At 37.7% G+C, this 12837-nt stretch overlaps 1 protein-coding gene across 3 annotated transcripts in view; it reads right to left on the reverse strand.

The window, feature by feature from the left end:
- Window positions 1-12837, reverse strand: part of ARHGEF7 (Rho guanine nucleotide exchange factor 7) — a 126773-nt gene that overhangs the window by 56888 nt on the left and 57048 nt on the right. For all 3 annotated transcript variants that reach the window (XM_075137121.1, XM_075137113.1, XM_075137131.1), the window contains 2 exons: window positions 12175-12376; window positions 2817-2905 (listed from right to left, as the gene is read on the reverse strand). In XM_075137121.1, the coding sequence (XP_074993222.1) occupies window positions 2817-2905; window positions 12175-12376 (291 nt within the window). The remainder of the gene's footprint in view (window positions 1-2816; window positions 2906-12174; window positions 12377-12837) is intronic.

The following is a 12837-nucleotide window of genomic DNA, read 5'->3' on the forward strand; positions in this document are numbered from 1 at the left end:
CCACAGGTGCTGCCTGCACCTGCACAAATCCTTCCCTAGGAAAAACAGCAATAAATAATCATGAGGTTTACAGGGTCTCAGCACATACCCGTATGGTGGAAATCAGCCACAACTTAAAAATAGCAAGCAGTCCCAGAGTACCAGCCTCAAATCATGCTTGGTTGTCAAGAGAGCCTTTAACACAGATTTTAATGTTTATGCTTTAACTCGGGCTACATCCCTTTAGCTACCAGTTGCCAAAGGTTTATTTGGAACTGTTCTGTTTTTACCTTAAAATAGGCTCCATATTGTTACCAGTGCAGACTGATGATAAGACTTCTGGCACAGGGAAGTCCCATGTCTGCAGCTTACATATTAAGACAGAACAAAAACTCAACTTACAGGTTAAACTGCTTTCACTTCAGTGAATGGGTTTGCCGTTTGTCTAATCTACATATAAAAATCATTACATATTTAATAATTATTAAAAATAATTATTTTATAGTTATATTGCCATCGGAAGCACTTGGTATTTTTCAAGAAAAATTTAAATGCTAGCTAGTCTAATATAGGTTTTAAGCATAGCAGTGAAGTCTTACTTCTCTGAAAGAAGTGCACTACAGCACAGCCTCTCGTTCTTTAAACAAAAAGAATAAAATGTGAGCTTAAAAAAACAAAAGTGGGGGTATATATTCCACATGCCACACTGTGGAAAAATGTGAAAGCAAGACAATTATCCAATTCACTGCAGACAGATTTAAGAACAGCACTGTAGGGCCAGTGTTCTAATTTACTATATATATATTATTATGACCTGGTCATTCCGCCCCCCCGCAATTTATCATCAACAGTTAATAAATAGCTAGCAGTCAGAACAGTGCGAATCTTATTACATCAGTTTAGTGCACTACGAAATTGCACCTGAGCAAGATGAAAAATAACCTAATTCCAAGAGTAGATATGATGGTCACCAGTTTCACTTCCACCTCCTCCCCCCCAATTAAACTACTTTAGAAGCCAGCTATGGCTATCTGTTTCCCAAACTATACAGTAGTTTGAGTCTCCATGGTTATGGCAATAGGTTATCCAGGAAACAATTATAAAAAGCACACAAGCCAAAGATGGTATTTCAAAATTGCATGGCCTTTTATAACTTAGCCGCCTTAACTATGGTTTTACACAAATTCGAACATTTACTTCCTATTATTTTCACTGAAATAATGGCCTGTATTACTCTTACAAAGTCAAATATGCAACCACAAAATTCAATTCATTTTGGACACAGTCAAACTGGAGTTTTAGTTAAGTCCAAATTAAACAGCTGCAACTTTTACTTTTCATTATATTAAGGCATGTATTACTTTTCATTATATATGAGGCATGTATTTACCACTGACTTTAAACAAAACAAACAAAAAAAACCCCACCAAAACAAACCCCACCAAAACCAATCCAAATCTAAAGGACTAGTGTTCAAGAGAGCTGCCAATTTATTTTGATTAAAAATTCAACACAGATATAAATTAACCTGCCTAGTGAAGGAACTAAATTCTCTCTTTGCTGCATTCACTTCAATTTACTTGTATTGAAAAATACAGGTTTTAACATCAAAACAACAATAGAGAAGACATATTTGCTACTACACACTACGGTGACTTTGGGAAAAAAATATAAAGAGATATAGTAAAAAATAAAAATAAAAAGGAAAACTATCTGATATTTTGTTGCTGAATGTACCACAGTAAGATCATTACTTCCTGCAGTTTGAAGGAAGGTGTGCCTGCACAGGTACCTTCCACTGTGACTAGCAGGTATGGGATGCAATAGCCAAAGAATTGCAGCCCTCCCTTTACCATGGAATTACGGCTACCGACAGAGGCACCAGGCAAGCCAGGGGGAGGAGCAGAAGGTTGCTACATTGTTTTCCATTAGGGGACTATATGCAAAACTGCTTTGTTCTTCCTGGTGGCTGGTGTTATTCATGCCACAACGGCAAAAGATGAAAGCATAAAACGATGCTTTATGATCTCGGCTAAAGACTGACAAATAAAATGAAAAACAATGACAGCCTGCTTCAAAGAAAAGGGAAAGAAACCTTGTGTTCTGGTTTTACACCAGCAGGGAGCAGTGGTTAACAAAAACAGCAAGATGCTTTTTGCTTCCCAATGTATCTACTGTTAGTAAATAAAGGATTCTCAAAATGGTTACAACAACACGTTTAAGACAGAGTTTGATATGTTTCTTACATGCATCTACTAAAGAAGTCTGAGTACTAGGTTAAGAATTGCAGGGGATGTGTTAAAGGCTGACTTTGGCTATACCGCTTTTGCTGTGAAATCAATCCATCAGTGTAAGGGAGAGGTTCCCGAAGTTAATAATTGAGTTGATTTATAAGCATGAATACAAAGGAGACAAATTCATTCAAAATGTTCAATCTCTTGTTCAACAAAAAGGACAAAAATATTTAATCATTTTAACACAACAGAATTTCATTAATTCATAGAGATTGGAGAAGACATCGCATATTTGGGGGATGGGGGAGAAAAGGGAAATTAACAACTAGCAAAGCAAATAAAATGAGCACAATATATTACAGAAATGCCTATTATTCACTTACTTTAGACTATAATTTTGCACCATGCTTAAGAATCTGTATGTGTGATATTCTATTAAACTAATAATGATCTTGTTTATATGAGAATTCATTAAAACCCCTATCTAGTTTTGGCACTAAGGCTCTGACAAGACTGCCAAATTTTCTGTGCATGTAAGAGCATTTAGTGAAATTACGTTCTACTGTATGTAACAGCTCACATGGAAGAAAAAGGATCACTCACCACATTGTAATAGCTTTTGTTAATTGCAGACGTATCAAAGCCTTTAGGTGGACTCTTCAATGTACCTGATTTGGGGGAGACCGGTTTTTCTGAAATGTAAGATATTTTTGTGTCAATGGGGTGCAATTTCATAGCTCAACACTAGAGGTCAAACAAACCGCTTTAAAATATTTATCATAAGAGAGTGAAAATAGTGCTTCACTGGGAAACGTAATACTTGTGCTTGAAATTATTGGTAAAGAATCAAAATGGTTCATATGTTCACAATGAATGAAACTCTAGCCTCAATGAAGCCAAGTAGAAAAACTCCCATTCTTTTTTCCTGGAACCAGAAAGTCAGTTAATAAAATTACCTTTTCCAAAATTATTTTTTAAAAACAAAACATTATCACAGAATGCAATTAAAAAAAACCCCAAAACCAAAAACAAACAAACAAAAAAACAACAAACAAAAAACCCACACACAACAGGCATTTACAAACACTACACACACTTTCAAACAAAAGTAGTATTAAGTTTTAGTATCTATTTAATGAACTGTGTAAAAGCAAGTGACCAAAGGTTGAACATACCAGAGGTGGGACACTACACTCAGTCTGGTTGAAATAGAGAATCAAAACACTATACAAGTAGTGGAGTGACTTACCAGATGCCTATCCCAGAAAATCATCTTTTAAAACAAATTATCTTTTATTGTTAATGAAGTCAAAAATAAAAATGCTTATACACTTGAGAACAGAGTCCATCATAACAATAAATGCAATCCTTCCTACAATCCCATAGTGAATCTACCCCTCAATAATGCATGCTCTTCCTGGAAGGACAACATAAGTCTGCAAGACCAAAACAACAGTCCTGAGAGTTATCTGAGTGCTGACTCCCAGAACGGAGAGGCACAAAAAACACACTCCTAAAGCCTCCCCTCCCACCTGTACCATTCCTCTAAGTCAATCACAGAGGAGCAAAGATGAGGGGAGAGAGAATCAAAAGCATCATGCTGCATGCTGAAGAAACAGCAATTAAGATTTACAGCATCTCTTTTTGACCTCTGACACTTGACTTTGCACACAACCAACTGAGAATGCTTGTGAGACTGCATTTGTCAGACAGGACATTATGGTGTTTCGGTTTGGTTTCTTTAAATAAGCAGGCTTGTCTAATATGCAAATTTCAAATGAGTATTTGAGTAATTTGTATCCAAACAACAAAATGGCAGATTGTCCAAAAAAAAAAAAGCATCATCAAAACATACATACTGAAAGTTTTACTTTTATTTAAAAAGCAAGCTCCTGTTTCAAACACATTTTAATAAAGATATGAATAATTTAACTCTAGTTTACCTGATACCTCAGGCCACTAAGAATAAATTAAGCAAGTCTCAAATACAGACCTGCCTTTCCAGGAGAAGCCCAGTCAGCCAAGCTAAGGGCCAGCGACGGGAAATTCCCATGGACAGTAAAGCTGGCCAGGGAAACACCACCATAAGCAGAACAGCACATGTGGTACCAGGCTCTGCTGGACTGTACCTTGGGTAATTCAGTGCTTCTCCAGGCTGCCCAGTTGCAGCCTCATGGATGTTGCAATCTCACGTGAGCTGACTACCCTTCCGTCAGGCCACCCTTTCGTCTCCAGTGCCAGGAGCACTGGGCAGGCTCGCTGGATCTGAGGCTTTAGCCAGCAGCCCGTAAGGAGCAGCTCAGGCCCCAAGAGCACGCATGTGCTATCTTTGAGGGGATTTTCTCTGTATTGCACTGGAACTCTCCTCAAAGAAGCTATTCTAAAAATAAAATATGGTCTTAAAACTGCCAAACATGGGCAAAACATTTCTCCTTACCATGTTCAGAGATGACAGTAAAATCCTTTTGGTTAATATCCCCTGCCCACCCATGGTCAGCTATAAGCTGACAGAAAGCACAAAAAACCATCAGCCCCAGCAGCTATTCAGCTGGGAACACTGATGCTCTCAGCCACCAGCCCTGCAGTACGTACGTGCTCTGCTATACAGCCAAGTAATTCCAAGTGACAGGACTCCTCCCATCCCCTTAAAACAAAACCATAAACCCAAGCAGATTTGTCATTAAATGCTGAATGTGAAAGAAGCACCTGAAGTCATGTTGTATGTACAGCTACTCATTTATATATTTATATATAATGCTACTCATTTATGGGACAATTACAACTTGTTTCTTTGTCCTGAATGATGAAAATTATGTAGTTTACACAAACTTGGTAATTTGCTTTCATTCTCTGTGGAAGCTCTCGACTTATCCTAAAATTTATAGCAACTTTCAGGTTCACTAAATACTTAAAGGTTTATTAATCATGTGCCAAAAAGCATGAAAGGAGAAACCAGAGTTATTTAAGGGAAAAGGTAAATACTTGTCACTGAATTTTATCATAATACAGATGTCTGACCCTTGTTAATCTGGAGAAAGTTGGCTGGTCATAGAAATCTGGCTCTTCTTCCAGCTACTTTGTTATCTTAAAGGGTGTAAAAATACTTCTCGTCCCCTAACTTTTTCTCCTCCTAAACTGCTGAAGAAAGTGGGAGATTTTTGCTGAAATAGAGTCATTTATATTACAAACTAGCTGTTTAGCTGATTCAGTTATCCATCAGAGACATGCGATCAAATTCAGATTTAAAAACAGGACAAAAAATAATCACACATTCAAATCATTTTGCCTGAACAGCCATAATCAACATTCAGCTTTTAAAATGCAAAGGCCATTTCTATTGTAGAAACACAGAATTAGACACAGCAAATCAGTCCAGCTGTCTATCACGTCTGGTATTCTGCCTCCAAGCACTGCCTTGCTTCATAAGGAGGAATAAGAAAGAGTCTTGTTGCAATTATCTTATTGCACAATGCATTACACAGAAGAAAATCCTGATCTTGCACATAAGAAATCACTTTCTAAGCACAAACAAAGATAAGTATTATTTATTATCCTTCATGAGAGAACATTAGAGTACTTTTGCAAACATATAGCATAATTCATTAAACATTTCAAGCAGGTGTCACCCTCATTCAGCATACTGGAAACATATACAGATCTTATAGGCCCATAGGTCTATGAAGACCATAGGTTTCTGAAACATCAGCAAAACGCTGGCACCTTGCCCACTCCAACATGTAAGTTCTGTTTCTCAAAGCAATGGAAGAGAGCAACCTGAGCCAGACGCCAAGTTTTCCCATACAGAAGATTCTTCCCTTCTCCCTACTTTTCTCCCAGTCACAATGTGAATCCGTTACATTAACACCGAAAACACAATGAAAACATGCACAGCATATGGTCAACTCCAAAGCAAAAAAGCATCTGCTCAAGTACTGGAAGAGACCATATCCAGCTGATGACTGAAACCAAGAGGTAAGTTACCACTATCAGTTTCTTTCCTGATCCAAGCTTTACATTCAACTGTACTCAGCTACACTTGATAATGCTTTGAAGCGTCTAGTGGCTAGTGATAAACCAGATAGAATTCACTTAACAGATCATCTTTGGGTGGAGAGTGAGGTTGGCACAGGCTTCTTAACATTGTTCTTCCAGCAAATAATTATTCTCAGTAGAACTAAAACAACTTAGAGCAGCTGCTTCTGTAACCTTTCCCCAAGTAGTACATAAGATGCCACGAACTCTCTAAAATGAAGTTATCTTATCCTTTACAAACATCTGGCTTTCTAAGTGACTGTAAAAGGACAATTTACCCAATCCTTCCCAATGTCTTCTTTCACTCTCTTTTCATTTACATGCAAGTATTTCTTTTACTTGCCTTCAAATTACTTGTCATTCTCACATTCTCTCCTATCTCTCTTCTGTCATGTCTCCAGTTTATGTCATATTTGTTTTCATGCAACAGTCTACTTCATACTACTCCGCAAAGCACTCCTTCAGGACATACTTTACACTAAAGCATTTCAACACTACTGCTGCAAGAATATGACCATGTGTTTCTGCCATTACTAGGCTATGGTGCGTAATCTAGATGCAAAGACCCGATTTGGTCTATTTCACCCTACAGTACAAGAGGAAAGATGTGCCAACTGGGACACCAAAAGCTATGTGGTCCCTATTAGGGAAGTGCTACAAGCAAGCTCTGTCTCTCTAGACTAATTGGTTCGAGTCTAACACCAGGAGGGCTGTCCTAAACTTGTTCCCAGTTCTCAAGCTGGCTCAACATGCTCTACTCTGCAATGTGGACACTACCAATGCTTCTTCCCTAGTAGTATTCACCGGTCCCAACCTCTATTCTATTTATGCCTGTAGAATAACACAAGAGAAAAAATTACCTCTCCAAGTGTACATGGTTGGGGAGAAGAAAACTAGCATTCTTGGTGGGTTTTTCTTTTTTTCTTTTCTTCCTTTTTTTCAAACTTAAAATTGTATCTGTCCTTCCTTCATGCACCACCGGATCGGAACAGCAGATACTCTACTCTTCCACTACAGGCCTTTTCCCACACAGATTTTTTTTTTTTTTTTTTTTAAAACATCCAACCAGAAGAACTACTAACACTGTAATTTGCACTGGGCCTGATACTAACAATAACTGTCAAGAAAGCATAACAGAAGAGAGGTTAGGACAGTAATGACACGTTAATTTCTGTGAAGAATTAGAATAAAGTTTGTGACATATCAAATGTCATTTTTGAAAGCTATATTCCCTTCTGCATAATCTCATGCCATTTAAATGGATTACACTTTGATGAAACCCAGCAAGTGACCATGTGATTTTTTTTTTAAATCTGATTAACATCTAACAGTAGCTAAGGAAGCACATCCCATTCTGGCTAACCCCTATTCTCTTCATCACAGGGGAACTCCCAAAACTAAATCTCCAAACCTCTCTGCTGTGCGAGACAGCAGAAGTGGCATAAGAGACAAGACTCCACCTACACCTTCACCCCTCCCTGCTCCGTTTTATATAATTTAAAAAAAACCTCAATAAGGTCACACTGTCAAATATCTAACAAATTTACACAGTATAAATCTTTTACCCTCTGTTATGTGTAACATAACAAGATGGCAAGATGAAAATAAAGTCTTCTCATTTCAAAGTACTTCCTGACTAGTGATCAAAGAACATTAAAAAAAGGCAGGATGTTACAGGGCTTTAAAAGGGAAATGAAAACATGCGCCCAGAGAGGGAGGGAGAGAGAAATGGACCATCTTTTTGATCCTTACAGTATAGGCACATACCTGAAAAGAAACTTTTTTTTTTTTTTTTTAAAATCTTCTATTTGTAAGTTTCATCATAAATACTACAATAGCAAACAAATCCTCAGGGTGGGGCGGGGCAGGAGACAGAGAATAACACACACTTATAAAGCAAAATAAAAACCATTTTACATCTCAATCAAATTTATTTCACCAAAATTTACAGAGTCATCATCCAGCCGAAGAAAACTAAATGCTGTGCTTTGCTCAGTAGTTTCAGTATCTTTCCTACAAACATGCATACATGTATTAGCATTCTGTGCTAACACTAATCATTCTGGTACAGCTAAGCAAACAAGTCACAACATAGTAAACACGGGCACAGCTTTGCCATGTTTTAGCTACTCTGAGATACCTTATCATGTAACATGCTCTGCTTGTGCAATATATGTAATGTAGTTTCCTTTTCTTCCAAAATCTTTAAGAAAGCAGTGTGGGTAGAGGCAGTTCCCATTACGAAGCTATACATCAAATTTGAGCATTCATTCCTTTCACGGCAACTCTTTCACACCATCAGTATTCTGAATTCCCGCTCAGGAAAGACAACTACCGTTATATCATAATTTCAGATTATCCCATATTTTTCAGCTTCTCCTTCTAGCTCTTTCTTCCTTTCCTTGAATATCTAACTTCAGAGCAACCGTACAAGCTAAGATTACAAACATATAGTTATCTGACATTAGAGAATATTTTAATTTAGAACAAAAATCCATTTTTCTAAACATCTAATGTCTATGAATTTTGTGTGAATTAAAACAAAACCACACATAAAGAACTTCTTTCCTTTCTTCTGTTATCCAGTTTGCCGAAGTCAGGTTACAGCAGACTGAAGGCATTTATTTCATCAAACCCACCATTTCCCAGGAGCTCTCCAAATAATGCATCATCAAAAATGATAACACATAGCGTTGCCTGTACAGAATTTCCAACTAGTTGCAGTATTTTCAGCCACATTTGAGAAGAGAGAAGGGTGGAGTCATACTGTCGATGCCAGAACATTTTACAGAGTATTTTGAAGCCCAATTAGATGTCCAGGATGAACATTTTGTTTATAAAGAGACCTTAATCAAGAGCAAGCATTTCAACAATCCTATCCTGATCTTTAAATCAATTCATTATAACACTGACAGAAAACACATTTTGAATGTGAGCTTGCAAGGCAGCAAGTTCTACTAGCTCATTTTAAAATCCATCGGGGAAAAAAAAAAAAAAGCACTTTTGTTTTTTAACCTCATGCTCAAAGCATGAAGGCACTTAAAACATTTCTGAATTACGAAAATCTTGAAGTGAGGTATATATAGTTGCCAGGAAGTCAAGAAAAAAGGATAGTGAAAGATTATCAACTCAAGAAATGTCAACCAGTCTAATGAAGACTAGCAAAAATGAGCAGGGGCACAGGAGTGCCACAGAGACTGTCAACCCATACATATAACCTAGATGAAACTTCTCACGAACACCCATCAGAGCCATTCATTTAACTTCAGAGCTTTGTGGTAAACGGTACTACATCGCTGTTTCAACAAGGACAGCAGAACAAAGGAAGTCCAGCCTCAGGACACAGTGGCAATGAGCTCTGATACAGAAGGGAGGAGAATTACAGAAAAGCCCTCTCTTTAGCACCTTCAACATTACCCACAAAGCAGAAATCAGTTGAGAATAGAAATATTCATAACAAATTCCATGGAAACAACCAAGAAAAGGGAAAGAAAAAAAAAAAAAGAGAGCAGCAAAATGAGAACAATGAACTTCAAGTAAGAAGGATTCAGTAAGCTTAAAAATATGGGTAAAGAAAGGATTCCCACTAGTGACAACGTAAGGAGAAAAGGCTCACAAGAACGACAAGTCCTTTAAAAATTAGGGGCATCTCAAAGAAAGAACAGGAAAAGTAGATGCAAATTGACATGATCAGATACCACAAATACTACAGTGACCTCAAACACACAAAAAGAAGCAGAAGTAACTAGAAATAGTCAGGTCACCAGTTGAAATACAACTAACATGGACATAAAGGTAGCAGCTAAAAAACATTCCACAGCATACATACATCAAGGGGGAAAGCTGATCTGCAACTCAATAGGGAAGAAGAGTTATTAACAGACATCAAGAAGCTCTAAATATGCCATGCTTCCTTCTACCACCCGCCCATCCTCATTATAAAAAGGTCAACTTCAGACAATTCAAACACATACCTACAAAGGCATAAAAGCAGGTTAAAACTAGTATTTTGATAAATTAAACAGTACCTGCTGTGCTGATTTGGCAGTAACAGAACTAGCTACATCCATGTTTGAAACCACAGAAGATAAGTGAAGTTCCATAAAGTACTGGAAAAGGCCAAACACAGTAATTGTCTTTAAAAAGGAGGAGAACAGAGAAAGCTAGAGAGTTACAGGCCAGTCATTTTAACTTCGTAATAGTCAGTAAATGCACATAAAACAAAAGCAATGAACTCAACTTCCTGAGAAAGAAAAAGGCGCAGGCACATATTCCCTTCCATATAAGCAACTGCACATATGCGAGAACGCTCCAAGAATGCAAGAGGTCTCGCAGAAGCCAGAAGGAGCAAGCCCTTATAGCACAGGGAACATACCTATACAGCAGAGGGAAAAGAAGAGCTTAGCAGAAAATTTTTCTGATGGTGAGAAGTGAAAGTTAAACCAGGGACTGGAAGCAGTTCATCTCAGCCCCCAGGAATCGGACAGGGTTGCAAGGACTGGCAAGAATCAAACTGCACTTGCTGCTAACGTCGGCCCCATAGCTTGTTGGTCTTCCTGTTTAGGAGAATTACTTCACCCAAGTGAAGTATTCTTAAAAAAAACATGAACAACCTTAATTTCAGTTGCTGGCAACTTTTGGTTCTCGTATGTTCACTGTTAAAAGCTACTTCCACTCTGGAGCCTAACTGCTGACCCAGGTTCCAGTCTCAGGAGTCAGAGGAGATCAAAACTGATGAAATCGAAACAAGACTTCTGCAGCAATATTTTAAATGAATAACGATGGGACGAGATAGTCATGATGGCTGAAAGAGACTGCTACAACACTACAGACAAGAAAAAACAGGCTTCAGGAATTGTTTTTCAGGATAAGCCGCATCTGAGAGATCTCTGAAGAACGTTAAAGCTAAGTCTTACATCGTGACTATGCCTAAGAGGATCTAGTTGAAAATGACAACGGAGTCACAGATCTAAGACTCCAGCATTCTGCAAAAACAGACTGTAGAGAGCAAATCAAGGAAGAAAATAAAAGGATGCAACTGGAGGAGAAAGAATAAGTTTAAAAATGGAGTTTTACCCCCACAACTTCAGTTTGCAATCACACATCTGTATGGCTACCTAAAAAAAAAAAAAAAGTCATGCCAACGATTTTAGCATGGCCCAAAAGATGTGTGTTTAAAATGGAGAGAGAGACAGAGAGAGAAGATGTCACCCACATCAAGGTCCTGGTGGACTAAAAAGCAATGTTAGTTCTGATATTCAGTCATGAAGATGACATTTACAGACGGCACTTTCAGTGTATGAAGTTCAAAATAAAATTTCAGTGGAAGAATGAAGCCTGTATAAAGAAAAGTTGAAGGCACATGAACAATAAAGAAAAATCACAAATACATTATCTCTCAAAAACTGTCTCTAACTTTTAGATTTTGGTAGAATTGGGGATTTTTCCTGAGTGTGTTTGCTTTTAAGTAATGGGACATGTTTAGAGATTTTTTTGATGCAGTTTGTTCTTGGTTTCAGCGGGTTTGTTTTGGTTTGGTTTTGTTATTTTTAAAGAGATTTGCAGGAAACTTCTCACTATTTAAACCCAAAGCACCAATTCAAAGTACGTCAGAGCCAAAATCCAGCATTCTAGGAATTCAGACTGAGGAAGTCAGAGCAGCCCAACTGTGACAGAGACAGACAGACAAGCAACAGAATGGGGGAGTTTTCCGCATGCTTACTGTTAATTCAAAACTCCTAGACCACTCTAAATAGCGAACTGGGGTGGGGGACTATGAGTTCCTGAGCATTAATGATTACTGTGAATGAAGTTCAGTAAATACAGTCAAACTTAAACAAAAAGCATTACAATTTTTAATGAATCAACCAACTACCAACCTCTACCCAAAGCAAGAATTTGTACAAATATGCTCTCCTTCAAAACTCACCATTTGATTTTATTTCTCGTACGTAGTTACTTGGAAACCACCCTGTTTTGCCATTTAGAGTTCCTTCCCACCAGCCTCCTTCTTCCACTCTTGTAACATGAATAATATCGCCTTTTGAAAAAGAAAGTTCATCTTCATTTGTCTGTTGAAAATTAAATTTTGCTCTCACCACCAACTGATGGTTGCTGTTATCTGTCATGTCCTAGTAAGCGAGAATACAAAGAACAAAAAGATCACGTTAGAGATTTAAACAATTATTCCATGAACAAAACAGGAGTATCGATAAAATGGAAATAGCCTCTCCTCCACACACAACACTCCCCACACATTTTTACTCTAAGCATTTGTAAGGGATGATTTGCCATTTCCAGCATTTCTGTCATTTTTAATCTATGGATTTGTATAAGTCCAGGGAGTATATCGTCTTATTACAGCCCCTTCAAATCAGAAGGGGGTAACAGAGCTAAAATGAGAATCATTCTTACTCCCCCCAAAAAAATCAAATTCTGTTTTCTATATATAGCATAAATTGGAACTGCCTTTAGCAACTACAAAGAAACAACAGCTTTACATTAGACAGCTTTTTTCAAAAACTTTCCCAGCTGGGAGGAGGGCAGAACTGAATTGGATTTAATTGAATTCTGGATATAAATAAAGAGTTTG

This window comes from Calonectris borealis, chromosome 1 (assembly GCF_964195595.1).
Source record: "Calonectris borealis chromosome 1, bCalBor7.hap1.2, whole genome shotgun sequence".
In the NCBI taxonomy this organism is placed as follows: Eukaryota; Metazoa; Chordata; class Aves; order Procellariiformes; family Procellariidae; genus Calonectris; species Calonectris borealis.